At 37.9% G+C, this 27,157-nt stretch overlaps 1 protein-coding gene and 1 long non-coding RNA gene across 11 annotated transcripts in view; one reads left to right on the top strand and one right to left on the bottom strand.

Annotated features, from left to right (window-relative positions):
• dysf (dysferlin, limb girdle muscular dystrophy 2B (autosomal recessive)) overlaps positions 1–27,157 on the bottom strand; it is an 88,246-nt gene that overhangs the window by 22,728 nt on the left and 38,361 nt on the right. For 4 of the 10 annotated variants that reach the window (XM_015027889.1, XM_015027890.1, XM_015027893.1 and 1 more), the window contains 12 exons: positions 24,957–25,138; positions 24,730–24,870; positions 23,914–23,943; positions 23,764–23,799; positions 23,137–23,178; positions 22,468–22,569; positions 21,169–21,330; positions 17,531–17,711; positions 17,376–17,449; positions 13,734–13,793; positions 5,665–5,676; positions 3,950–4,048 (listed from right to left, as the gene is read on the bottom strand). In XM_015027889.1, coding sequence (XP_014883375.1) covers positions 3,950–4,048; positions 5,665–5,676; positions 13,734–13,793; positions 17,376–17,449; positions 17,531–17,711; positions 21,169–21,330; positions 22,468–22,569; positions 23,137–23,178; positions 23,764–23,799; positions 23,914–23,943; positions 24,730–24,870; positions 24,957–25,138 — 1,121 coding nt within the window. The remainder of the gene's footprint in view (positions 1–3,949; positions 4,049–5,664; positions 5,677–13,733; positions 13,794–17,375; positions 17,450–17,530; positions 17,712–21,168; positions 21,331–22,467; positions 22,570–23,136; positions 23,179–23,763; positions 23,800–23,913; positions 23,944–24,729; positions 24,871–24,956; positions 25,139–27,157) is intronic. The other 6 variants (XM_015027896.1, XM_015027899.1, XM_015027900.1 and 3 more) reach the window with 4 other exon arrangements.
• The window catches only part of LOC106944696 (uncharacterized), a 17,897-nt gene continuing 7,293 nt past the window's right edge, over positions 16,554–27,157 (top strand). Inside the window, exons 1-2 of the long non-coding RNA XR_001424391.1 lie at positions 16,554–16,635; positions 19,478–19,482. This is a non-coding gene — a long non-coding RNA (uncharacterized LOC106944696). The remainder of the gene's footprint in view (positions 16,636–19,477; positions 19,483–27,157) is intronic.

Here is a 27,157-nt window from a genome sequence, read left to right as displayed (position 1 = left end):
AAGAAAAAAATCAGACTGGGCTTCACTGAGGTTGCTAGGTAACAGGCTGGGCTTGTCAGGGGTTGCTAGGTAACGGACTAGGCTTCACTGAGGTTGCTAGGTAACAGGCTGGGCTTGTCAGGGGTTGCTAGGTGACGGGCCATGCCTACTGATTTGTGTCGTTACATTTGAAAAGATTTTGAACCGTCTCATTTTCCAAATGCCAACAAAAAAACAAAAAACATTAATGTATTTTAATGTATTACCACAAACGCGCTGGGTGTTTTTTAAGCGCCTGGGCTGTTTTTAGAAGCAGTTGAGGTTCAAATAGAAATGTAAAAATGTACAAAATTCACACTGACATCAGGCCATTGTTGCACAGTCTCGTGTATTTCTAAATGTTTACTTCTCACCATACTATAAGGTATTTTCAGATTGTTTTTTTTAACATATTTCTAATTTACAAACCTGCTCTGAGACCAAACAGTTGTGATTGCTCTCTGTTAAAACTACTCACTCTTGCCTTAGTCTTTTAGTATTTTTGACTAAACTCTTAGCTGCTTCTATCTAAAGTCCTCAGAAGGTTTCCAAGAAAACCCCCGCATTGTTTCATAGGTCATAGCAGCTTAATTCACGTCTTTGTAGGACAAAGTGAAGCCAAGAGGCGAACACACACAGAAACGCCTGAACTACGTTGGCGCTGGCATAAGATACAGTCTGCGCTGTTAGTCGGAGCTGGGCGGGGGCGTCTTTGTGTCAAAACTACAAGAAGGTTCATTTGTTTTCATTAGAGATGTTTGTTGCATCAGTTGTACAAGTGAGTCTAAAAGTTCTGCCAAAGAAGAAAAAAACTCAATCTTCGTCACAAAGGAGGCTTTAAACGGGGGGCTGAGGAGAAAAGACTAAAAACAAGGCTTCAAGAGTCGACCGCTGACATTACCTCTCCGTTTACTGAGTCTCATGATATCACTTTAAAAGTAGCATGAGGTATTAGTGAATGTTAAACTGACTTTACAAGAGAACAAAAGACAAAAAAGATGTCAGGAAAGAGGCCACAAGGAGGGAAAGGTGATGTTATAAGAGGTTAGGTCATTGCTGAGGGTAATGGTAAGTGTCCAAATTATACACAAAGCATGGATGTGGTAAAGGCACTCATCATTATCACTGTTAAATTATTTCAGAGCTTTTAATAATTCATTTAGACAAGGTGCAATGATTACCCAATATTAAACTATTAATAATAAGGAATATATTAATTCACCACCACCGGAGAGGCTCATAAATAATTTTCACCAAATTCAAAGTCAACCATCAAGACTTTTAGGGACAAGTCCAAAGTTTTAAGTCTTTTTCCAAAAATCAAAAGTGAATCCAAGTCAAGCAATTTCCTTTTGTCTGGGTGTGACAACCTGGTTTTAAAGGTTAATATAACATCCATGTCAGGCATGAGAGTATGCAAACCTGTAGTGGTGAGCATGCCAGGTAATCTGCTAATGCACTAACAGCAGAGGTAATTTCCTGTTTATCACTTTTGCTAACTTTGAAAACATTTGGCTTGTTAAGCTTCCTGTGAAAAAATGCTTTTCTGGATAAATTATTGTCTGTTTTCTAAACTTTCAGCTGAATAAAATGTTAAATCTCTGTAGACAAAAGAGATTTTGTCTACAGATCGTTAAGAATCAATAGTTAGGGGTGCTGTAGTGGCGCAGGGGTTAAGCACAACCCACATATGAGGCCTTACTCCCCGACGCTGCTGTCGCAGGTTCAATTCCCGGCCTGGCAACCTTTGCCCATGTTTTCCCCCCTTCTTTCATTTCCCACTTTCCTGTCAATTCTCTATCAAATAAAGGCTACTGGAGCCAAAAAATCAAGTAGTTCATGTTCACATTCATGCTCTTATTTTGAAGTGGGTGAAGACTGTTTACACAGCATTTCAAATAAGAAACATACAGAGACTAAATAAAACAAGGACAGTGGAGAACAAGATATAAACATGAATACAATATTTAAGGGGATTATGGAATATGTATATGAAATCAAAACGTCAAACTTAAACTGGTGCATGAGGGTTGCAGTCTTTGAAGGTAGATATCATTTGGATTGAAGTTAGTGCTTTAGAATTAGCGCCCACTAAATACTGTGTTGGTGCAGAACATTAGTACAAACTGTGCAAATGTTTATTAGTGCTTTAGAGTCAGTTGAATTAATTATTAGTGCTTTAGAGTTAGTTGAACCAATTATTAGTGCTTTAGAGTTAGTTGAACTAATTATTAGTGCTTCAGAATTAGTGGAATTAATGTTTATGGTTAGTGCTTTAGGGTTAGTAGAACTATTGAATAGTGCTTTAGCATTAGTGGAACTAATTATTAGTGCCTTAGTGTTAGCCATGCTAATCATAAAGCATTAATCATAAACATTAGTTCCACTAGGATTTTAGCTAGAACTGCCCAACACTGAACTTCTGATGCAGATAATCATCTACAAGTTGTTTAAGCTTCTTCTGGTGTGGGATATCCAGGTCTTCCTTTGTAGGGTTCTGATCAGACTGCCATTTGAACCATAGTACCGGTCCAAATTCAGTCAAAGGGCAGAGGAAGTCACAGAAAGCAGGCGGACAAAGAGTAAAGAGGTGGCAGCTCTGGTCTAAAGGAAGGTAAAGGTTGGAAATAACAACTCATTTTCCAGGGACAGAAGGACTTGTGGGTAAGGAGCTGGTTGAACAAATGAGAGGAACATGAGAGGAAGTGCAGCCAGGCATAAATAAGAACGTACTGGAACAAAATAACAGGCGCTGCAGGAGCAGAGGGAGGGTGAAAAGGAGGCCAGGTATCAACGGAATTGGTCTTTTTTGCCCATTTCCATCAAAATGTCAGTGGTGTTGGAAGTGAAAGTTTTGACACGCCGCAAAAATGTTCATTGGGCAGAATAAATTCACCTATTAGGCTTCCTGAATTAGGAAGTACACTCCAGGTAAATGGGATCATTGTTGAGTTTTTAGTTGGCCCTTGTTCCAGTGCTTTTAACTACTTATGTTAAGATCTGTCTAAAAATAAGAGCTTAGTGGTGAGGACATATCAGAGTCACTTCATGTGCAAAAACCGAAGCTTTCCAATGATGCTGGAACAAACGGACAAGGGTTAAAAAACAAGACAAGGGTTAAAAAACAAGACTGCTTTTGAGGAAAATATTGGAGAATCTGATTTGATAAATGACTTGTTTGGGAACCAGACGAGCAGAGCGACCCATGCCTCAAGTCCTGGTGGAGGGGAAGGTCATAGTTTGGACCAAGAGAATCTGGATGAAGGTTGAACACAGCGTGGGCGATGCAAGAGAAAGGACACTCCTGGGACGAAGGCAGACACTGTGATCGCTTGTTTCAGACCATGGTGACATCAGAGAGTGGCCTTTTTCCTTGAATCTGTCCCACTGCTGTGATCAGAGAAAGGATCCACTTCGATGAATCACGATGACGTTGAACGACAGAGCATGGGAACTACTGTCTGTAGCCAACGAGCAGACAACAACAGGGCAGTGAGCAAAATAAACCAGCCGAGTACGATCACCAGGTGCTTTATTAGGTGGTATTGTCCCTCAAGATGGTTTGATCTACTGGGATTTTAATGCACAACCATCTCTACTTTACAGAAAATGGTCCAAAAAGAAAGAAACTATTAAGTCAGTCGTTGGCCGAAAATGCCTTTTTGGGACAATGACAAGAGCAACTCAAATAAAAACTTGTTACCACAAAGGTACTGAATATCATCCCTGAACAAAGGAACCTTAAAGCAGATGAGCTACAGCAGCAGACGAACCAACCAGGTGCTGCTCCTCATTTAGAAATAATCACTCGTTTTAAACCATGTAATTCAACGATTATATCATTTCAAACCTTCCAGGAGGAACAATCGGAAGATGACTTAGTGTTTCATCTCAGGCTTTTCTTTCAGAGTAGCCGTTAACTCTCACTCACCTTCAGGGTGTCGAAGCCTTTCTCCAGGTAAGTCCCACATTTGTTTTTTTCTCCGATGGATGCGTAGAATTTACTCCACCAATCCATGGACTCCTCTCCCTGAAACCAAATGTTCAGAGTCAGAAAACGTCACATTGAGGGGAAGGTGGTGTACTAAAGAGGTTGTGCAGCAGAAAGTCTGTATTTTCTTACATTTATGTGAAGTTTTTCAAGGTCTCTTATGCAAGTTGGGGTTTGTTTGGTTTCCCTGAATGTCCTTCAATCCAAAATACACATTTTGGAGTTCCAGACCTGAATTCAACCCCGGTTTCTCCTCACTGTGTTGCTGACTGATGTAATCTCAACATGCAGACATCCCTTCAATCACCAAAACGTCTTTGGTCCAACAGGGCTTTGCATAATCATTAAGTCTGAATTTGCTTGACAGCTGAACTTCTCCAAAAATCTTTGACTTTTCAAACATATTGAAGGTCCTGTGTTAACTTCTGTTGTTCTTTCTAGAGCTGTGTAGGATTTTTCCAGTGATCACATAGCAAGACGGAGTTGGCCAACTCACGTCAACAGAAGTAAAAACTGTCTCTGGTGGCTCTATGGCATTAAGGTCATGGTATATGGAGATTTGATGCAATGGAAAAGGGCAACACTGCAATGGGAAGTGGGTGGAAACCAACATGTGCACCAGAGGAACCATATTTTAAGAAAGAACGAAAGAAAGAAATCCAACTGTTTATGGATGAAGACAATGGTAATTGTACTTTTTCTTATACAACTATTGAGCTTTTTTCAATACTTTATTTTTCCTACTGTCTGATTATCAATGACAGAAAACTAATAAGAGATACCCTGCAAAATACAAAATTTTACCAAGAATTTTTTGTACATTAAATGTTTTAATGCATCAGTTTCAGCAAGACATAAGAGCTTGTTTTAAGTCAATTATTTAGTATTTATTTAAAAAGTATTAGTTCCACTGGCAGATTATATCACTTATGAAGAAAAATTACTCAGTAAAAACGGTTTTTGAGTAACCGTTAGCATCACTCTGAGTAACCGTTAGCATCACTAAAGAGCCGTTAACTTCACTCTGAGTAACCATTAGCATCACTCTGAGTAGCCATTAGCTTCACTCTGAGTAACCATTAGCTTATCTCTGAGTAGCCATTAGCTTCACTCTGAGTAATCGTTGCCTTCTCTCTGAGTAACCGTTAGCATCAGTCTGAGTCTGATAGCAGTTATCTCCAGACTGAACACCTATTAGCTTCACCTTCAGTAGCCATTATCTTCAGTTTGAGTTGCTGCTAGCTTCAGTCTGATAGCCGTTTTCGTCAGTCTGAGTAGCCGTTAGCCTAATAGTGTAGCTGTTATCTTCACCCTAACAACTCATTAGCCTCTGAATACTTGTAGATTGTATTTGTTAGCTACAATATAAATAACTTTTAATCTGACTCTGAGTACCTGTTAGCTTAACTGTTAGCATTTGACTGTGGTTGTTCAAGAGTGTCTGATTTTGTGGCTCTCATATCATGCACATTATTTTAATAAACCCGACTGAGTGATGTTCACATTAACAGTTTCTTTTCCATAATACTACTTTCACAAATCATTTTAAAACAATAAATATGCAAGATGATAAATACAAATGCTGCACTGCTGTTTTACAGTGTGTTCCCTCTTGAATATTTAACAGTTTTAGTCTTATAAACACACAGACTTACCCACTGTAACATCTAGTGTCCGTATTAACAGGAAAAAAGAAAACAAAACAGGGATTAGGAATAATCCCACTTTGAACACATTGAAGCTGTAAAATCAAACACTTTGTAAGCAGATATTCCTCATTCACGTAATACATTAAGGATTTCAGTCTAAAATAAAAACATGCACCATTAAGGGGAGAAAAATGAAGTGATCCCTCTATTACAACATGACTGCTGGCATGAAAGTAAAGGTTGTTAAAGTATTACTATTACAGCTATGAGTCATGCCGAGGTCTTACAATGTCCTTCTGTTCAGAGGGTGAAACTCAGATCTCCGATTGGAAATGTCGAGGCCTGGATGGTTGTCGTTTTGATTCATTTAATGTGATTTCTCAGAGATGAATAATGAGTTGAAACGAGCGGGGATGTCATCAAGTTTAGAGCTGATCAAGTTCAGAAAATGATCTGCTCACCTTGGCAACAAGAACTGCTGAGCTATCAAAAAATCGCACCGCAAAAACTGGCCCAGTTTCTACTGCGAATGTCTTAATACAGTTCAAATAAGACTAACTTTACAAGTAACTTTAAGACACAGGAGCTTTAAGTAGATAATTCCTTAATATTGATGAACATGTACTAGTCATAGGTGAAATAATCTGTTAGTGGAACAAGAAGTTTTAGATTGTAAAATGGGAAAATGTCTAGTTCCACTGGCAGATTATTTCCAATCCAATCAAATCCGAGTTCGTTTAGTATTTAAAATGACCAATGGGACATAAAAGATTTAAAACATTTCAAATACCATTATAAAGACACAAAAACATAAAATACAGAAGAAGATAATTTCAGTTTTAGCTAGCACATTTTAATCAATATAAAGGAATTACTGACATAAAACAAGCTCGTATATCTTACTGAAAATTACTTGTACGTTAGTTTTGTCTAATTTCAACATTTGCACTAGAAACTAGATGAAATACTTGGTAAGATTTTGTTTTTTCAGTGTTTATATTTGTTCTGATAGCTTGAATAGGTGCAAAATATCCTGAAATATATGCAGATTCACTGCAAAACAGAAAATCTTAAGTATTTTGGTTTAGTTTCTGGTGCAAATATCTTAATACATTTGAAATATGACAAAACCAACATTTAAGTAACTTTTCAACAAGAAATAGGAGCTTAAGTAAATAATTCTTTAATATTGATGAAAAAATTCTAGTTTCTAGACATTTTTCCCAATTTATAAGTGAAATAATCTGCCGGTGGAGCTAGACCTGTTTCTTCAGTATTAAGGAATTTGAATATGTTGCAGATCATTGTGCATCTATTAAAACTGTCAAATACTGCAAAAACAAAAAAATCCTACCAATTAATTTTGGTTGTTTCAAGTCAATAACTTCTTAATACTGATAAAAACAAAGTTCTAGTTCCAGTGGCAGATTATTTCACTTATAGTAAGATGTTTTCCATGTTATAAGTGAAATAATCTGCCACTGGAACTAGTTGTTCTTATCAATATCCAAGAATTATTGACCAAAACAACAAGCTCCGATATCTTGCTGAAAAGTTACTCCTAAGTTAGTTTTGTCTTTTTTAAGTGCACAAAGGAACTAGATCTTGAGTTTTTGGTAGTAGTTTGAGTTTTTGCAGTGCCTTCACATTATTTTCTCACAGATTTAAAAGCTGTCATTTTGTGTGATAGAAGGAAAAAAACCATCATATTTAAATGCAATCAGTCTCCACCCTGCAGCCCTGAACCCACCAAGGGACACTCAAACTGGTGACGCATGCAGCTCGCTCCGCTTTCTGTGCATTAACGTACAACAAAAGTGCTCTTATAGAGGGGCAGGTTTGTGTGGAATCCCCTTTCTCATATTTCCCACAGACTCCAACACACGCAGAATCACTTGGAAGCACAAGTAGGGCAGGGAACACTATGAAATTCCTAATTTTTCCAAAGCGGCAGCATGTCATGGCGTGGAAAGGAGCCGCACGTGGGGCTCAGCACACATACGGAGCGTCTGCTGCACGTTAATGTGCCCTCTGTGTGCCGCCGCTGCCAAACGCTGATGACAGGGGCGCCAGAGAGTGCACGCGCCGTCGTTTCGGGGTGTGCTCGCTCCGGTCCGCCAGGCGAAGTTCAGACAGATTAAAGCCGTCGCCGGGGCGCTCCAGGCTGCGACGCGGATTAAGTACACACTGTGGAAAACGAGCGTGCGCACACTCGGCCTGCGGCGGTCGGTCCGGGGTGTCGGTGTGGTCTGCAGCCAGTCATTACGCCCCGCAGGGAGAGCCAGGGTAACCGAAGCAGCCTGGCAGTGCCAGGGATTTACATAAGAGCTCTGAGCCGCTTCATAAAAGCTTTTTATGGGGAAACCCCATCCACTGCGGGGTCAGCGGTCAGGGCACAGCTCTGCATTTGCGGCCGATTGTTGTGTAGCAAGACACAAGGCTCGGCTCAACACCCAATTACAAAACAATATCATTTAAATCTGATTATTTGAGACCGAAAACATCTGGAAACTGCGCAGGGCTGCAGCGAAACGGAAAACAATCAGAAACCGAAGTGAGGAGGCGAAGTTCCGACGACACGGTGCTCCGTTTCAGCAATCGGGTCACTAAATTTGAGTTCTAAATTCCAATTTATACATTTATGAATTGCTGCTTGCACGTGTTTTATTTTAACAGTATGGACGTGAAGTTTGTCAAAATCTGTTTGCTTATTCTTTGAATTCAGTTTGTTTAGTCAAGAAGTTGTTGGTGATTCAAGTTCTGTCAAGTTGCTCTTGGCAGTTGGTGGTTGTCATAGCAACCAGCAACTGCCAGCTCCTCCCCCTTTTCTCTGTTGCCGTCGGTAACTGTCAGCTCTGTGTTAAGTATTATACTTTACCAGATATTTTCGACAAATTTAATCATTTACAATGTTTGCAATGTTTTTTTATTAATACTGTGAATTTTAGCTGTTTGATTTTACAACTGCTAACTGATGTTAGCTGCTCATTTTGAGTTATTGCTCCGTAATTTATTTTTAGGGTTAATTCATGTATTTTTATTTAATGTATATCGGCCACCCACTTTATTAGACGCATATTTTCTCTTTATAGAAGACTTTATCAAGTTAAATGAGTAACATAAAATATCTGTTGGCAACATTAGATGTGTTGACATATAATTTGATGTATAATTTTCTTTAATCCAATGTGACCAATCCTAGTTGATTACTTGTGCTCCAGCCTAGTAAAAACCATTGTATTCTTTATGCAAACCTAAGTTAAAAGGAGTCCAAGATAAGATCATACAGACTTTTTTCCAGGCAGCATTCCTTGGTTTGGCTCATGCATTGTGTTTTGAAACCAATAAACACTACATTCCTATTTGTTGTAATAACAACCACTTTAAATGAAGATAACTTACAACTTCCATCTGCCTTCTTAATAAAACTTGATTATTCATTCAGTTATTTGTTCTCTAATTTGTCCTATATATCATTTTACTTAATTTTCATTACTTCATGAAAATTAAACCATCTATGAAGTTGTGTTGGAATGTGAACCAGTTCCTGTTCCTTTGCTCTTTGGCGTTATGGTAAATGGACTGAACAGCACTTTTCCAATCACATTGCGACATTTCTGTCTCTCTTGTACTGTGTTTGTATGTTTTGCAGTCTCTTTTCCACCGCCTACAACAAATTTCCCTTAGGGAACAATAAAGTATGTGTTATCTTCAAGTATAAACATATTGGCATAACGTTTTAAATATTTTCTATTAGGCTACATATTGTTCCAAAATGGCTTTGTAGTTCTTCCCAAGACTGTCTTTGCAAATTAAATTAGCTATTCCTTAATTAAATTGACTTTTTTTTTTAAGTGTTTTCAATAAAATTAAAAAGCCTGAATTTACAGACATTGGTGAAACTCCGGTAATTGTCTTCTGTGAATCATAAAAGTCTAACAATAGAGATGTTCCTTTCCTTGAAATCTCTTCATCACTTAATACTTAATACTATTCAAAGTCTGCAGAATTTCTGGCAGAATAGCTAAAAAAACAGCCAGTTTAGAGAGAAGAATGTGAATCAAGTGGGAAGATTTTTCAGCAGGCCTGTTTTTGTCGTTTGCTTGCTTGTGGTTTGAAGGCAGAGCACCATTCCTCAAGTAAGAATCTGTGGCATCTTTCATATAAATAAGTTTCTGCTTAGCGATCACTGACTGACATTACACAGAACCGGTTCAATCCCAACGCTGCATTTCCATTTGCTGCTTTAGTCTCATGCTGCCGACTAGCATATTTTTTAGAAAACAGAAAATACCATATTTTCAACTCCTGGAAGACTGGAAGAAGAAACTGCTGATTTCTTACAGAAACTGCCACTTACTTTCAACAGATTCTTACTTCTCTAGCTCATTTAAAAATATATATATATTAGTAATAAATCTTACCAAGTAATTGTATCTAGTTTCTGGTGGAAATGTCTTATTCCACTTGAAATTAGAAAAAAAAACTAATTTCTAAGTAACTTTTCAGCAAGATATAAGAGAACAATTCCTTAATATTGATTTTTAAAAGTACTAGATTATTTCACTTGTAAGAAGACATTTCTCCCATATCATAAACAAAATAATCTGCCAATTTTCTATCAGTATTAAGGAGTTACTGACTTAAAACAAGCCCTTATATCTCTCTTAAAAGTTACTTTTAAGTTAATTTGTCTTATTTTAAGTGTAGTAGGATATTTATACTAGAAACTAGACCAAGATTTTGGTAAGATCTTACCAAAATCTTACATTTGGAAAGATTTTGTGTTTTTTTGTAGCGTGAACAGGATTAAGCACCAAGTAAATACTTTGCTTGGGTGGATATGTTTGAAATAAATAAACTAAACTCACATTTGCTGCCATGTTGTAGATCCAAAAGCTGTTTACAGTCTATATATATCAGGATCTCTGCGTGTTTACAACAGGTAAGTAATTAATGGCTTTATTTGTAAATTTGCCCAGGCTGAATAAAGTGTGGATTGAGAAATCAGTTGGACTTCCTGGTTAGTAATGTCCCTCCTCTAGCGCCACATTCTGTTTCCATGGTAACCGCCCCTTCTAACTGCCCAGCCACAGTTTCCATGGTAACGCTCCATTCTGTGTGATGTTACTTAGTCGAAGTTTATAGAAGTTGTTTCATTTTGATGGGTTTTAGTGAGTTTTATGTCTTCATTTTGCTTTGCGTTTCAAATCTTGCACGACTTTTAATTGCTTTATAAAACCAGAAGCCGAGTTTTTCGCGACAGACATTGGAAATTAGCTTGGACTATAAATGTTTAAGTGTGACATTTGTTAATAGCCAAAACTTGTCTCTATAAAAGATACATAAGTTCAATTAAATGAAGCTTATCAAGCTGCTTATGATCTTCCACACTATAAAGTAACCTAACTTTATAACTTTGTCTTGAGTATCTTCAGTCAGAGACTCCTTCAGAGTCGCTGTAATACAGACTGCTACGATAACTCTTTGAAGAATCTGAATTAATTAGTTACAAGATTCAATTTTCCTTTGGGATCAACAAAGTATTTTTGAATTTGTATTGAATTTTAACAGCTGTGTATGCAGCCATTTTTTAACTAAAGTAAAGTGCAATATTTAATTTGCAACTAACACGTTTTGAAACAGGCTTGTTGATTATATAATAATATATAATTGTGATTTTTTCTGACGCCTGTTTTATCCTGTAGAGAAAATAAAGTTTTTCTGATTAGCCAAACAATTTAATCATAGACTTTGTAAGCCAAATGCCTAACAGTGGACTTTTAAAAGCGGTGCACCACCCAGAGCTGCACGGACACATCTGAACGACATTCTGGGCAGAAAATATGTGCAGCACTCAGAGTTTTGGAGGCGGGCAGCAGCTTACATCAGTCTGCAGCCGTGATTAGCAGAACAAGAAAAACAGTAATGATTTAGTAAGCTATTTTGACATCTTGTTTCTGGTCACAGTGTCATTAGAGGGCCATAAATGCGTGTTCCCCCCAGAACCTCCTCCTGCAGAAACAGGAAAATGCCACAATGTCGCCTGGCATGAAGCCATGTCGGTTAGTTCCTCTGGATTTATGGAAGCTGAGGAAAACTACAACGTTTTCAAAGTGGGATTTTAACCCGATCTGACTGCCTGTTGGCACAAGACCTGAACTGTTCTGATGGGAGTTGATGGGAATGGAGAGGTGCAGTTTGACCACATTTTTTCACCTGGAGAAATAAAGAAAAGACGAATCAGAAACCACATTACGTGCAAAGCATCGGATACTGTCATCAACTCGCGTCAGGCAGACGAGACGTGACATTTTTCCGTCTCAGATGTGCCTGTTTGTGAGGTCGCGATGCCACTGACAGCTGATCTCCTCAAACTTTCCCAAAGCTGAAACCGAATCCGACTGGAAGCAGCCGTGCAGTCCGCTTCGCTGCAGTAATGTGGTAATCATCAGCCCCGTTTTTCTGGTCTTGACCCAAACGTGAAGGAGCCAGGTTTATTTCGCTGGTGCCGTGCGACATTACCCTCCCTCTTTTTTCCTCCTTTCACTCAAAGAATCGTTTCTGATTCTTTCAGTCGCTCCTGCCTCTCCTTTCGTCAGTCTCTCCCTCTCATTTATTCCTTGTGGTAACTGTCGGCGCTCAGGGAGTTGCGGTACAGAGGATCTATAGCAGCTCTGTTGACTTTGGCCCCGAGCAGACAGAAAGCCGAGCCTTTAATTTGAGTGGTTTCAATATCTGTCCCCTTAATAAAACAAATATCTTTGTTTGGAGAGAAAGAAATAACCCCCCCAATTACCATGGAGTGAGGAACTACTGGATGCGAGTCTTTAAACCGACCCGGCTTTGAGATTCAGAATAAGAAAATGCAACGTGCAAATCAGTGATCGGGTGTCAAACCGCACAGATCGGAGCGCGTTGCTCACCGAAACCCCGGGTTTGAAACGTTCCTGTGAATTCCTTCCACATCAGGCCAGTGACATCCATCAGCCTCAGTTAGAAAATACTTTACTGTGCATTTCTGACAAGTAAGAATGAAGAAATCCTCTGTTTGTTGCCAGAGAGAGCAGATCTGGAGACCCATGATTAGGCCTGAAACGATTAATCGGATTGGTCAAGATTATCACGATTAATCGTGATTAATCAGACTGTTCAAGAGTAATCAGACAGATCGAGATTAACTCAATTAATCGTGACTAATCGGATTGTTATTGATTAAGCCGATTAATCATGGCAATCCGATTGATCAAGATTAATTGTGATTAATCAGACTGATCATGTGTAATCAGATTAATCGTGATAAGTCATTTTTTTAAAATAATTGTAATTCTATTTTGTAATTGATCAATCATTAACTGACGTATACAGGTTCAAAAACCACCATTTGCTGAAAAAACAGTTTTCAGAGTTGTAATAAAGTCAAAACTGTACAAAATATATATAAATTTTAGCATTTAAAACGGACTGATTGATTCTTTTGTTCGCATCTTATTATGTATTTCTAATATTGTATGAAAAACTGGTTACATTTGTCTTGTCCAATGAATCGTCAGAATAATTAACTACTAAAACAATCGTTAGTTGCAGCTGTAAACATGATACAGAGTTGTGATAAAACAGTGTGTACGCTTCCTTTGAAGAAGTGCTTCATATTTTCCATTGTTACAACCACAAACCTCAGGAATTTATGTCACAAACACAATTTAGCACATATTTGTGAGATAGAAGGAAAACGGAAGACGGTTTTCAAAAAATGTTTCACAGAGAAACATCAGAAACCAGTGGTGTCGTTTTAGCCTGCTTTACTTTGACGCCACAAAAAGAATAAAATCATATTTAGGTAAGATGTAAATTAAGTATGGATCCAGATGCCACCAGGTTGTCATGGCAACATGTGAATCAGCTGAACGGGTGTAAATACTTTTGTAAGGGGCTGTAGAGTAATGGGAACAGAACAAGACATTAAATGAATGAATGAATGAATGAATGAATGAATGAATGAATGAATGAATGAATGAATGAATGAATGAATGAATGAATGAATGAACGTGTTAAAGGATGAGTCTGTTACCTACATGCAGGCTGGAACTAGAGGTCGAGAGGTTAATGATAGCCGAACTGGCTCCATCTGGAAACTGCAGGAAATCATGCAAAAGCACAGAAAACACACAGGAAACACAAACTGTCAGGTTAGACGGTTAGAGCTGCACACAAGCTGACCTTCAGAGCCTTTAACAACAGCGCTACACGACAACAGTGAGAACAGGTTTCCAAGCCAACGAGCCAAATGGAACAACAGAAATGTTTTTAAGCTACATGTTGATAGAAAGTTGATAAAAGTGAGTCTGGATCAGTTAAAATCTGCTTTTATGTTTCTTTCAACAGCTTGTTTAGGATAGGTCTGTGGTCTTTACAAAACCTGTTCGTTACACATTTTACACAAAATCATTCGTGGATAACAAGATTTTAGTCTGATCAGTTGTGTTTTAGGGCGTCCTGTCACTTTAAATGCAAGTATTCTCAATGTTCACACACACATAAAAATGGCTGCAAACAAGAGGCACAATTAAACAACCGCACATCTTTGAAAAGCAGAAGTGGAGCCTCCTGCACAACCAACAAGAATCCAGCAAGTGGTTTCTGGATGGTAAGTCAACAATAAAACACTTGTTTTTTTTCCAGCAGCCATTGTACAGCGCATAAAACCAGATGACCAAATGTTCTGGAGCTCTGCTTGGGTTGCTACGTAACGGCACTGGGCTTCGCTGACGTTGCTAGGTAACAGCAGAGCGCCTGTCGAGGAACGTTTCAAAAGGCTCCTTTTTCATACGTCAAAAAAACATGAACTTATTGCCAAAAAATGGTGCAGTTGGAATTTTTTTTCTGTTCAAATTAGTTTGTTTATGTTTTACTGATTTTGTTGTGTTGTTAGGCTGGATGTTGCAGTTTTTTTGTTTTTAATTTTTATTTTTGAACATGCAAGTTAAGTTATCTGTTAGATACTTAATTTACTTTGTAGTGAGAATGGAGAGTAATTTTTTTTCTATTGTTTGTAGTTTTCACCTGTTAAAGTGACGCTTTATGCAAACCAAACCAATCCAAACCAACAGAAGACACACTGCGTATCCAACCACTCTATAATGACTCCAACAGGTGATAAATTAACAAAACACCAGGTAGAAAAATGCTAAACGTTGCAAATTCTTGCCCCTGTTTGCTTTTTCCGTGCAGATTAAAAACAATGCTGCTTATTATTGAGGTTGCTGACCAGCTGCTAGACTTCACAGCTGTTTCCAAATTACAGATTTCTAAATCCTCAAACATGAGGAACATTCAGCAGGAACCGCAGATTTATCGTCTGGTTTGGTTGCTCTCATTGTGTCCGCTCCGCTGTTTTGATGTCGGGGCGCTTTAATTGGACGAGGTCGTTAATGTCAGGGAGTGTACACTGATTTCGACACCCTGCTTAGACTCCGTGAACCCTCAGAGTGATTTATGCTTCTTAGCTCACGCTGCGCATTTCTGGACCTCCCATGTTGGCACACATTAAAACCTGCTACTCCCTCTCCGACGCAATGAGACAAATGTAATTGAAGAGGATGGAAAATGTGAGGTTTGAGGCGTGAAAGAGGTCAGTGTTGAAACGCTCCCCGCAATCCTGAGAGCTATTTCAGCATAAAGGCAAAGATTTAACGCCCAGGAAATGAAGCTGAGTTCAGGCAAAGTGTCCTGATGTGAAGGAGAAATATGTGGAGCAGGATTGGACAGAAAGGAGAAGAAACAACCAGAGAGCTCTGAGAGGTGAAGAAGAGGCTGATAAGACTGCAACATGCAACAGAAATGATAATAAAGTTCATAAGACATAGAAACTGAAACTGCTGAAATGTGTGCCTGGGAAAAAAAAACAAACACAAAACATTTTATGCAGCAATAAGACAAAGAAAGAAGAGATTAGGAATGAAATGGAGATTGGGAAGCAGGACTGATAATCGTCTGAAGGAGCAAATTTAGAAAAGTGTAACTGGAAGCAGAGATGAAGGAAGGAGGGATAAAACAAAAGCAGCTTAAACATAAAAACAAGAAAGGAGAGAAAGGAAAATAGTGAACTCAAGATGCATTCACACCATCCCAGTGCGCTTCAACTGAACTTTAGTTCATTTAAATAGAAAGTTCGGTTCATTTGGTGAAGTGTGAATGTGCAATCAAACCTAAAATATTAAATTTTGGTTCGGTTGAAGTGAACTCTGGGGCGGTTTGAATGCAGATGAGAACGCCAAGCCAACCAGAGGCCGCTTCAAAGGCAGGAAGTGGACTACACTGCAGGGGATTCTGGGTAAATGCAACCAAAACAAATGCACAGGTCTAGCACTAGAGGGAGAAATGGCTCATGGTCCTTTACCAAAGACAAAAGAGAAACCCTACAATTGTTAAAATCTGACGATATTCCATTTCTGTTTATATTTTGTGAAGAAGGAAGTTGTGCTCATGTCTTTCTCAGAGGATTTTGGTGCAGCGCCCCCACAGGCGAGGAGGGGAACAGCTTTTTTAATTAGTTTGGACCGTTTCAGACATCGCAGAGTGAAATCACACATCAGCAGCTGAAAATTTAACAAATGTTGTAACTTTGGACTCCAATCGAACAGAGTCTACCAGACTATCAGGCTAGGAGCAAAGTTTTGTCACTGAACTATTGAGACTTTTGCTAATTTCTGTTTCACTGCAAAAACATAGAATATTACCAAGTATTTTTTTGTCTAGTTTCTAATGCAAATATCTAATTTGTTTTAAGTAAATAATTCCTTAATGTTGATAAAAGGTACTGGTTCAACTGGCAGATTATTTCGCTTATAACATGGGAAAAATATCTTGTTATAAGTGAAGTAATCTGAAAGTGGAATATTAAGGATTCATTTAGTTAAAACAAGCTCGTATATTTTGCTGAAAAGTTACCTGTAAGTTAGTTTTGTCTTAATTAAAGTGTACTAAGATAATTTAACTAGAAACTATACAAAAATATGTGGTGATAGTCTGTGTTTTTGCAGGTAAAAGTAGTTTTAACGACAGATAAAATACCAGGTTTGATACCTCAGAGTCTGAAGTGAAGACAACTAAACAGAAACAAAGAACGTCTGATGTCAGTGTTTAACTCCGTTTATTGTTACTCCTTAAGGGTTCGGTTCTCAGATGCCATTTATGATGGTGATATTTGAATATATGGTGGCTCTGAGGGGACAAATTCAAAACGGGACCAAAAAAAAGTAATTAATTTGAATTCTTATTAAAGCTTCATTGTCGCTGTGTATTTTTATGAGGTTTTGATGGATTTTACAGACAAAATTAAACATCAAAAGCAGATTTTGGTGTGAGTTGTGTAAGCTCTTACTCCCTCCTCTGGTATATTACAGTGAAATGAAAATGCCACAAGAATGCTCCAAACATCCAACACATTTTTAATGTTCCTTATAAAAATCTCCAATATGTCCTGGTGTCTGTTTTTCCACAATTAAATTTATTTTATTTTTTTTTAACTGATGGAAGTGGAAAAATTGTGATAGAAACTCTAAAAAGGACAATTTTCAACAAGGCATGACCCTTAGAGAAGTTATTAATTTGATTGATATTGTAAATTTGTTGTATTTGTTGAAGAAAAGTGCAGCTAAATGATGAGTAAAGGCTTTTTTAGTGATGATTTCAGCTTGTTAGCAGGTTGGATTTACCTGGTCAGGAACAAGCGGCTCCTGATCATCAATGTCAACAAAGACTTCCCCAGAGGTCAACGTTGGCGTCTCGCCTTGATACAGAAACACAAATTGGGGACATTTTATCACAGATCTGATGTTCGTATTTGACCATAAGGAAGTTTTTCTCTTACGTCTCCATCCGTCCCCTTCCTCCTCCTCCTCTTCCTCTGCTCGCTCCTCCTCTTGTGTGCGTCGGTACTCCTCAAGCGATCGGATGGTGCACTGACCGACCACCGGCTTCCTCCCAAACTGACGGTTGTCAATGACTTTGATTATGATGGGTGGCATGTAGAGCTCCTCACGGGGAAGTCTCTGTTGACAAGGAACCAAGAAGAGACTTTAAATGTCTGCATTATAATTAAAAAGATAAGTTAGAAACAAAACACGATATCATCAGCATAAAGCTGATTTTATAGTAATTAGCAACGTCAGGGAAACAATGTTTGCTACAGGGGTTTAAATTGATAGTAGCGACCCACTAGAAGATTTTAGTTTCGATAGAGAGGAATTTGTAAGTGAGCAGAGGAGAAAATCTGAGCGCAAACACAAAAATTTGAGAGAGCACGAAGAATATTTGGAAGAGAGCAGACATTTTGAGAACAAAGAGATGAAATTATGCTTTCAAACTGAAAATGTGTGCTCTCGACAACTAGATAAGGTCAGGAAAGTGTTAATAAAAAATGGGGAGGGAGAGGGAAGTAGGTCAGCCATGCTAGCTTGACTTTGACAACTTAACATGTGGATGTGCTGTGGAATTCAATGTACTTCAGTTGAAAAATAAAAGAAAAAGTGACCTACACACCAACTTTCTGAGATCATCAGTAGAGCAGATGTTTAAATCAGCTAATCAATTACTGCAGTGATCAGACAATTATTTATGAATAATCTCAAAATAAACATCGAGAATAAAAACAAAAAACTGTAGACTGAATGTTAGCGCCGCTAAATTGGTACTTTATGAAGTATTTCAGTTTCGAGGGCCAGTTTGCCAACTTTGCAGCTGATTGTGTGCAGCCTGTGTTGTAATTGCATGTGTTACACTGTAAAAACACAAAATCTTACCAAGTATTTTTAGGTTTATATTCTAGTGTAAATATCTTACTCCACTTAAAATAACACAAAACTAACTTACAACTTTTCAGCAAGACATAGAATATTTTTTTAAGTCAACAATCCCTTATTATTGATGAAAAAGTGAAATTTGCCAATGAAATTTGTAGTTTTTCATCAATATTAGGAAGTGACTGACTTAAAACAAGCCCTATGTCTCTCTGGTAAGCTAGTTTTATCTTATTTCAAGATATTTGTCCAGACATTTGTCTAGAAACTAAACCAAAATACTTGGTAAGATTTTTGTGTTTTTGCAGTGTAGATGTCTGATGATCTTCCCTGTAGAAGTTACTCCTTTAAAAAGCCTCAGGGGCAACATTTTAAGTAAATACCTAAAAAAAAAAGAGTCAGTTAATGTAATTCTTTTGACCTTCTCTGGCTTTGAAGAGGCCTAAGTAGGTCCACTGATGCTAAAGAAACACATTAAATTGAAAGAGTTAGAGATGTGGTCTGACTCTTCAAAGAGTCGCATTTAAGGAAAATATGCATGTGGCGTTTTGCTCTGCCCCTGTGGCATAAGAAAGCACTTACGCAGTCAACTTTAAACCCTAATATTGTTAACAGTGAATGCTTGGACCGAGTTCTGGGGCTGAATTTAAGGCAGAAAAATGTGTGCATGTTTCCACTGTCCGGTTCAGGCTGTCATACGCCGGTGGTCAAACGCAGGGCCTTAATCTTGTTAACATTAAACAGCGTGAGCTGCGTCTGCTGAGGCTGAGGGGGAAAGAATATGTGATAATTTCCATACCCGAGTTTAAGCTGTCATAATAAAACACAGAGGGGATCAACTTTAGACTCTGATATTGTTAAACTCTTAAGAACATTTTGGAACAAAGTCTCTGAGTGAGGAGAAAGTAGGGATTAAATCTGGAGCCCGGATTTAAGTTTTGTTGATGTTTTACTAAATTATTGAAGCACATTTGTCACTATTAATTCAATTTATTATTATTCCTTTGTTCTGCAAAGAGTTTTAGTTTGCTATCTTTCCATAATGTTGGAAATTCATAAAAAACTACATCTTAATATGTGAGTGAATGATGAGCTATGTGATAATGAAATTTACAGAAAATATCAGAATATTTTTCAATTTTGAGAAATCTGAATCCTCGTTTTACACAAAGAAACAGAACATAGGAAGTTGGACTTTAGCTGATTAAAATTGTATTTTTATAAGTTTAATCATTTATTAACACTTTCCATCTGATATTATCGTCACTAAATTTATGCATGAATCATTTTAAAAACTTTCTCTCCGTATATCTGAGGCACTTCGATTCAAACATTTTAAAGGTTAAAATAACAACATTTGGAGTTTTAACTTGAATCAAACCATCACTAAAGGAAAATAACCAGAATACTGATGGAAACATGGGAAGTTATTTTTATATTTCCAAAATGTAAAAAAATAAATGTTTATAAATAAAATTAAAAACATAAAATGGAAAAATAATTAGGTGTTTGTACATCTCAATCCTAATCTGAAATTCTCTTTAAAATCTGGAATTGAAGTGTTTGTTTACCTGTATTAACCACAGCAGACACACCTCTCACAGATTATCTATTTATTATATTTGTGCACAGTAATTATGTTATTTGCTGATTTTCTGGCTAAGAACAAAATGAATCAGTCTAGAAATTCCAGAAATTATAAATGTGTGTATTCAAAGTTTCTGCTGTCGTCTCCTTTTATTAGCATTAATATTAAACCCTAAGTTTCAAATCTCTGTCTGGATTTTTTTGACTTATTTTAATTGTGCAAAGTTCTTTAAATATCCTGTGAGTAAATAATTATGCCCATTTCTCCATAACAAATGTAACTTTCATTAAAAAACTTTATCATCAGATGGCGCAAACCGTCACGGCTTTACAGTACCACAGAGCCGGCTTGTAAAAATGTGTTGTCATGGACACGTTCGGCTGAATAAAGTTTATTCAAATAAAAATTAATGTAAATGTTCAACATTAACTGAATGTGAATGTGAATCCAGAGTGAAACCAGCCCTACTTCGACTAACATTTATTTTTATTTAATTTTATTCCTGCTTCAAACTCTTGAATTTGTCTTTTGTTTATGTAGAAACAAGAACAAGTTACTGACTATTTTTCTTTTTGTTTCTTTGCTTCTTTCGTTCATCGGTCAAATCAGTGAAGATGAAACATTCTTTTTTTTTTTCTTTTTTTTTTACAAAACAAAATCCAAAAACATTCATAATTTGAGACTGAAGTCTGTTTTATCACAAGAATTTAGAGTTTATTTTTCATCTGCATCCAGTTTCAAACCATCTGGCAAGTATCTGCGCTTCCAGTAGAATCTGCGGCCTGCATTTATGTTGTATATTAATCTAGCGTACATGCTGGTGGCCACTGGAACGTCCTCCACTCTGCATCTGCAGAAGCCTCATGAAGTTAAAGCAGAGCTGGAAACATCTCAGGCTGCCGCTTTTACTTTTCTACTAAAACATCTGAACTTTCCATGGAAAAAGGGAGGGAAGCCTAGCGTCCTTCCCTCTGGTGCCATTATTGTGGCTTAGCTGATGAAGATAAATGACTGGAGCGAACCACATCACAGCAGAGGTCTCATTAGCCATGAAAGCAGTGGGCCTGGGCTCTGATTACACTCTGTGTTTGTGTATGGTTAGCTCTGTCCCCGTGCTCTCACCACATCAAGGATGAGCGTGTTGACGTCAAAGTTTGGCTTCTTCTTCACGCTGCGGATGACGCAGCTCTGCACCGCGCTGCCTCCACACTCCACCTGCAGGCTGGGAGACGTAACGCTGGACAGCTGGAAGCTCTTCAGGTTTCGAACGCCCCACGCTAAGATCTGACGCAGAGACGCAGGAAGAGAAGGAAGCGTTTATATTTGTACACAGACAAGTATCTACATAATCCAACGCTATTAGGTAATTAGAGAAGTAGTGGAGACTTTAGGAACAAAACACCAAATCTTGTTTCTAGCACAAATATATTATTACACTTGGAAAAAGACAAAACTTACTTAAAAGTGACTTACCAACAAGATATGGGGACTTGTTTTAACTAAATAATTCCTTAATTTTGATGAAAATGTACTAGTTCTATTGGCAGATTATTTCACTTACAACATGGGAAAATTGTCTTGTTAAAATTGTCTTGTTATCTAGAACTAGTAGTTTGATTACTTGATTAACTGTAACCTGGACACTATTAAAAGCCATTAGCTTGACTGTCAGCAGCTGTTAGCCTGATTCCAAATAGCAGTTATCTTAACTTTGATAAGCTGTAACCTTGGCGCTATTTAGTTAGTAGCTTCACTGTAAGTAGCAGTTAGCTTGACTTCAAGTAGCAGTTAACTGAGCAACTGGAACATGACGATGTTTAGCCCTTAGCCTGACACTAAGTAGTGTTTAGCTTAACTCTAAGTTGCTGTAATCTTAACACTATTTAGCAGCTAGCTTGACTCCAAGTAGTAGTTAGCTTTGAATAACTGTAAACACTATATAGCAGTTAGCCTGACTGTCAGAAGTTGTTAGCTTGACTCCAAGTAGCAGTTAACTTTGAGTAAGTGTAAACTTAATACTATATAGCAGTTAGCTTGACTGTCAGTAGCTGTTAGCCTGACTCTAAGAAGCAGTTGGCTTAAATCAGATTAGCTGTAACCTTGACACTATTTAGCTGTTAGCTAAACCAAGACTAGCTCGGCTAAGCTAACCGAGCTAGTCTTGACTGATTAGCTGTAAACTTGATGCTGATCTCTTTCTAACAATTTATCCCTGTTTTTGTATAAACTAACTGCTGTGGACCTCAGTTAAGATATTGATTGCTAAATGTTATTCCACATGGCCCCACATAATGCATAGTCTCTAAATTGCTTATTCTTGCTAATACTTCAACAACAAAAATAAGCATCTGTCTACAACTAAAAACATTAGCTTTGTAAACAAAATAAAAACATTTTGCTAATTGATTTGTGTTGTTGTACCTCGATGGCTGTTCTTTGCAGAACGGGTTTGATCCCCTGGGGAACCATGAAGACATTGGGTTCTCTCTGGGGGGGCGGATAGGGAAGGTCCGACTCGTCTGGCTGCCAGCGGGAACAGAGAACAGCAGTGGGTCAGAGACAGAACCCTGAGGTACATCACACAGCAGGTATGCTGCTTACAATGATGCAAATACTGCTGGGATTTTTCATTACTAACATGAAATGACAAAGTTTAGCTGAAGCATGGCAAACGTTAGGTTACCAACGCTCATGGTGGACATTTTAATTTAAAAAAAATCTATTTCTTTTCAAATAAATCTCTCAAAATATCTATTAAAATGGTCTGTGGAAGGCTAAAGACAACCTGTAATATGTGTTAATTTTGGGTTAATTTAAAAATATGAAACATAATCACATTTTCAGAAAAATTATTAACAAGAATTCACACATTTTGTCCTGAATGAATATTAAAGCAAATTCTTTAGGCTTCCATTTGCCACTGTAAATATATGGAGCAGCAAAACAAATTAGTAAAAGAAAAAACACAAGTTAGCAGAGGACAAAGCGCAAGCTAGCATGACTGCCTTTACAGCTGGGTTATCTGCAGATTTAAAGACAAAAAGCACAATGATGGGTTTGATGCTTCATGCATGCATTTTAAAATTATACCCATTGCTGCAGGTTTTCAGACAGGAATCCTGGAAACATCAACTGAGGGATCAAAAGTGAAGAAAAATAGAGAAAAAAATAATCTATATAAAGAAACAAATTTAAGACATTTTAAAGCCTTCATTTTACATGAATGTAAGCCTTTTTAAGACTTTAAGACTGGTATCACCACAGAAATGCACAAAAGACATTTGCATCTTTTATATAGTAGTAGTATCAAGCTTTCTGGCACAGAAGGAATGTAGCATCGTTTGGTTGACAGCAGAAATAACCAGTGGCAAAGACAAACCTCATCCAGCCAACAAGATAAATTTACACTTTAATCACAATAGATGCTAACAAGTTAGCTAGCTAAGAAGGGTATATTAAGAGGTAGGTAGCGGTAAATATTCCTGCCACAAAAAAGTTTTGTTGTTTTTAAGGCCAACTTACTATTTTTTTAGTGAATTTAAGACATTTTAAGGCCTTTAAAAAAATTACGGACTTTTAAGACTTTTTAAAGATGTCTTGAAAGTTGTCTTTTAAGACTGGACTTAAAATCCAGTCTTTTAAGTCCAGGACTATTCTCTTCTGTTATTTAAAGTCTTCTGAGCAAATTGTATCGTCTGATTTACTGTGTGGCTTTACCTCGTCCAGTACGTGGGTTGAACTGATGACATCTCCCTGCGTTTAGGAAAATGTTGGATTATAATGTAGAAACTTTTAAAAGAAAAATGGCAAATATTTAACTACAGTGTAGTAACTTCATGGCAGTTTTGTTTTAGGGATTGAACTGACCTCAAGTCCTGGAAGGTGGTGAACTGCTGGCTGTGGAAACGAAATGAGAGGATAAATTAGAAAAATGGGATAAATGGGAAAAGTCTGATTTTAGTCCATAGTTAGACCAAAGTTTCTGTAGGCTTCAGTTGTTATTCACATAGAAACTAGATGAACGCTGATCTCTAATGTTGCAATTTTAAGGATTCTGTTGTAATTGCATATAATCTCAGCTAGGGGGAGCAGTAGGGGTTTAATAAAAGGGGCAGAGAACAAAGCCTTGAGGAACCTCAGATCAAAATTTATAATTTTTGTTCTAATACAAACATTCGTTGATGAACTAGATGCCAAATATGAATTACTTGTCTCAGTTTTTCATTATTTTACGCTTTTTAATTGTTAACTGTGAAAGATCAACGCAGTTTGCCTCATTGAGAGAAATACTGTCTAATGTTATAAAAAAGGTGCAAAAATGTTTCAGTGACTCCTCTAAAAATAAAAAAAAAAAACGTAATTCATAATTCTTATTATTTTCTTTTTAGTTTTTTGGTACACTGAATAATTTTGTAATTAGCCCACAGGAAGATTAGTGACCACTAATAGAAATCCTAATAAGTAAGCAAATAAATGTACTCAACCAGCAAGAGACAAAGATGTTTCACACCCTCTTTGTGATGCACAATGTATACATGTCCAAATACAACACCCCTAATTTCCCATCTTTGGTAAAACTTACAGTTTAGTCAGGGGATTTGAATAGGAAGCTTAGACGTACATAGAGTAAAACAGAGTGAATAAAAGAAAAGTGGTGATGGTGGCGATGGGGAAACCTTTGACCTTTTCTCTACGTGTGAGCTCGAAGGCGGCCAGCAGCTCGCCGGCGCCCGAACTCCCTCGGCGAATCGGGAACCAGGCGAGTCGAGGCGATGGAGCGAGGGACGGCTGGCATACGCAGCGACCCATGAACTCATCCGCTCCCTGATCGATCACAGAACAACAGAGACGTTCAGAGTTCATCGACACAACAACGTCAAGGTGCTAAAACGGAGGCACCAGACGCTCACGTATGAGTCCTCATCATAAAGCTCCACCACAATGTTGGGGGGACAGGCCGCCGTCGCATCGGGGTCTCCGAAAATCTCCACCTCGTAGAAGATGAGCGTCTGATCCCAGGTGGGGTTGAGGGTGTTGCGGACAGTCACCGTCCTCTGGGACTGATGGAGGAATGACACGATGGCGTAGGGGTCTAGAGCGACAGAAACATTCAATTCACCCAATGTTTCACTCAACGGAGGCAGATATGTTGGAATAATGCCCGTAAATTATATTATTCCATTGTTTTTTAAAGTGATCTCAAATGGAAGTACATTTTTGTACTGCCATTTGGGTCCAAGCTGCTTCTAAAAACAACCAAAGCACTTTAAAAAAAACACCAAACCATATTTTTAGGAAAAAGTTAAAGCTTTTTTGGTGTCTGGAAAACAAGCCGTTTCACAAACTTCCCTATTCTTGAGTCGCACTGCGCCGTTACCTAGCAACATCAGCCACGCCCGTCCGTCACCTAGCAACCCCAGTGGAACTCCAGCACATTTGGTCAGCTGGTTTTACTGCTGCATGCTTTGTTGTTGACTGACCATCCAGAAACCTCTTAAATCTATAAACGAGTCCCAAAGATGCACAATTATATAGCTGTACGACTTTGAAAAGCAGAAGTGGAGCCTCCTGCATTCCTGTTGGTTGGAGAAAATCCAATTAGTTTATAATTTTGGATTACTTATTCTTATCCCTTAGAGAAACTCCTATAAGGTTATAATTGTGAAGTACTTTTGGTGTTGGTTTGTTTTTCTTTTGCTTTTCTTCAGTTTTTTTTGTTTTGTTTTCTTTGAAATGCCTTGTTGCTGAAAATGTGCTACATAAATAAAACTATCATACTTTACCTTACCCTGGTTGTGCAGGAGGCTCCACTTCTGCTTTTCAAAGATGTACGGCTGTATAATTGCAGATCTCTGGGACTCTTTTGCAGATTTATTTATAGACCAACATATTTCCAGGTACATATTATTTATTTTATATTTAGGTCATTTAAATTACTTATAAAGTCACATCGATGTATGTATATTTTATTATTGACTTTAGATCTTTTTGGTTGTAGCTGCTAGTATTTAACATCTTGGATGGAGTAGCTTGTCAACACATTACCATTTTCTTCTTGAGGACCAATAAAGTATATTTCATTTTATTCAATTCGTTTGGAGCCATTTTCACGTGGAGGGGGCGTGGCCAACAGCAACTTATCCAGATTTAAAGTGACAGCGTCCTAAAGCATCTCATCCTGAATGGAGCTGAAAACAGGAAGAATTGATCAGACTAAAACCTCATTACCCAAGAAGGATTATTGAACATTGAACCTTTCCTAACCTGTTCAAGGAAGAACAATAGGTCACCTTTAATATTTCATAAGGTCACAGCCAAACTTCACTGCGATGTTATGGAAGTCCTTATTGCATTGTGAACACGTTTCAGGGAAGGTTCTCAGTAGCGTCGCAACATCTCAAACTGTCCTGGCGTTTGGGAATGTCGGATTGGGGACAGACCGCTGGGAACGCGGCTCCGAGTAGTTTGTTATTCCAGATCACAGTCATCCCCTCAGCGTTAAACACACACACTGGGAGCAGTGTGTGTGTGGCACATGCATTGAAGAAATCCACATGTACGTACAGTTAGACGGACCGGGGAGTTTGTTGTTTTAGGCTGAGTAACGAGTCTCTGTGGAGCCGTTAGCATCAGAGTAAACAGAAGCTAAGATGCATTTTCCCACCAGTCCTCAATTAACCCTGACACACACACACACACACACACACACACACACACACACACACACACACACACACACACACAGTGACCCGTTCAATTAGCGTCCGTTCCCATTAGCCCATATGAAAGCAAACAGCCCAGAGGGGTTATCTAAATTTTTGTTTAAGTGAGTAAAGGGGAAGTAAAGATGGAAGAAACGTCCATAAACACAATGAAGACGGAAAAAAACTGCAAATACAGATGGGAGGAAAGATAAGGAGGAGAAAATGAGAGTTAAAGTGAAAGAAATGATTAAAACACTGTTGGTTTAATATGGCAGACTAAACATGTTTCTAAAAGAGGGATACATGTTTGGAAATAGAGAATTAATAAACATAAACACTGAAACAAGCGTTGAAGTCTGTGTGTTTAAAATGGAAAATCTTTCCATGGAGGTTCACACACACACACA

Source organism: Poecilia latipinna, unplaced genomic scaffold (genome assembly GCF_001443285.1).
Source record: "Poecilia latipinna isolate Pla-1442-1.1 unplaced genomic scaffold, P_latipinna-1.0 Scaffold108, whole genome shotgun sequence".
Classification (NCBI taxonomy): domain Eukaryota; kingdom Metazoa; phylum Chordata; class Actinopteri; order Cyprinodontiformes; family Poeciliidae; genus Poecilia; species Poecilia latipinna.
This window is presented reverse-complemented; position numbering and strand designations above follow the sequence as displayed.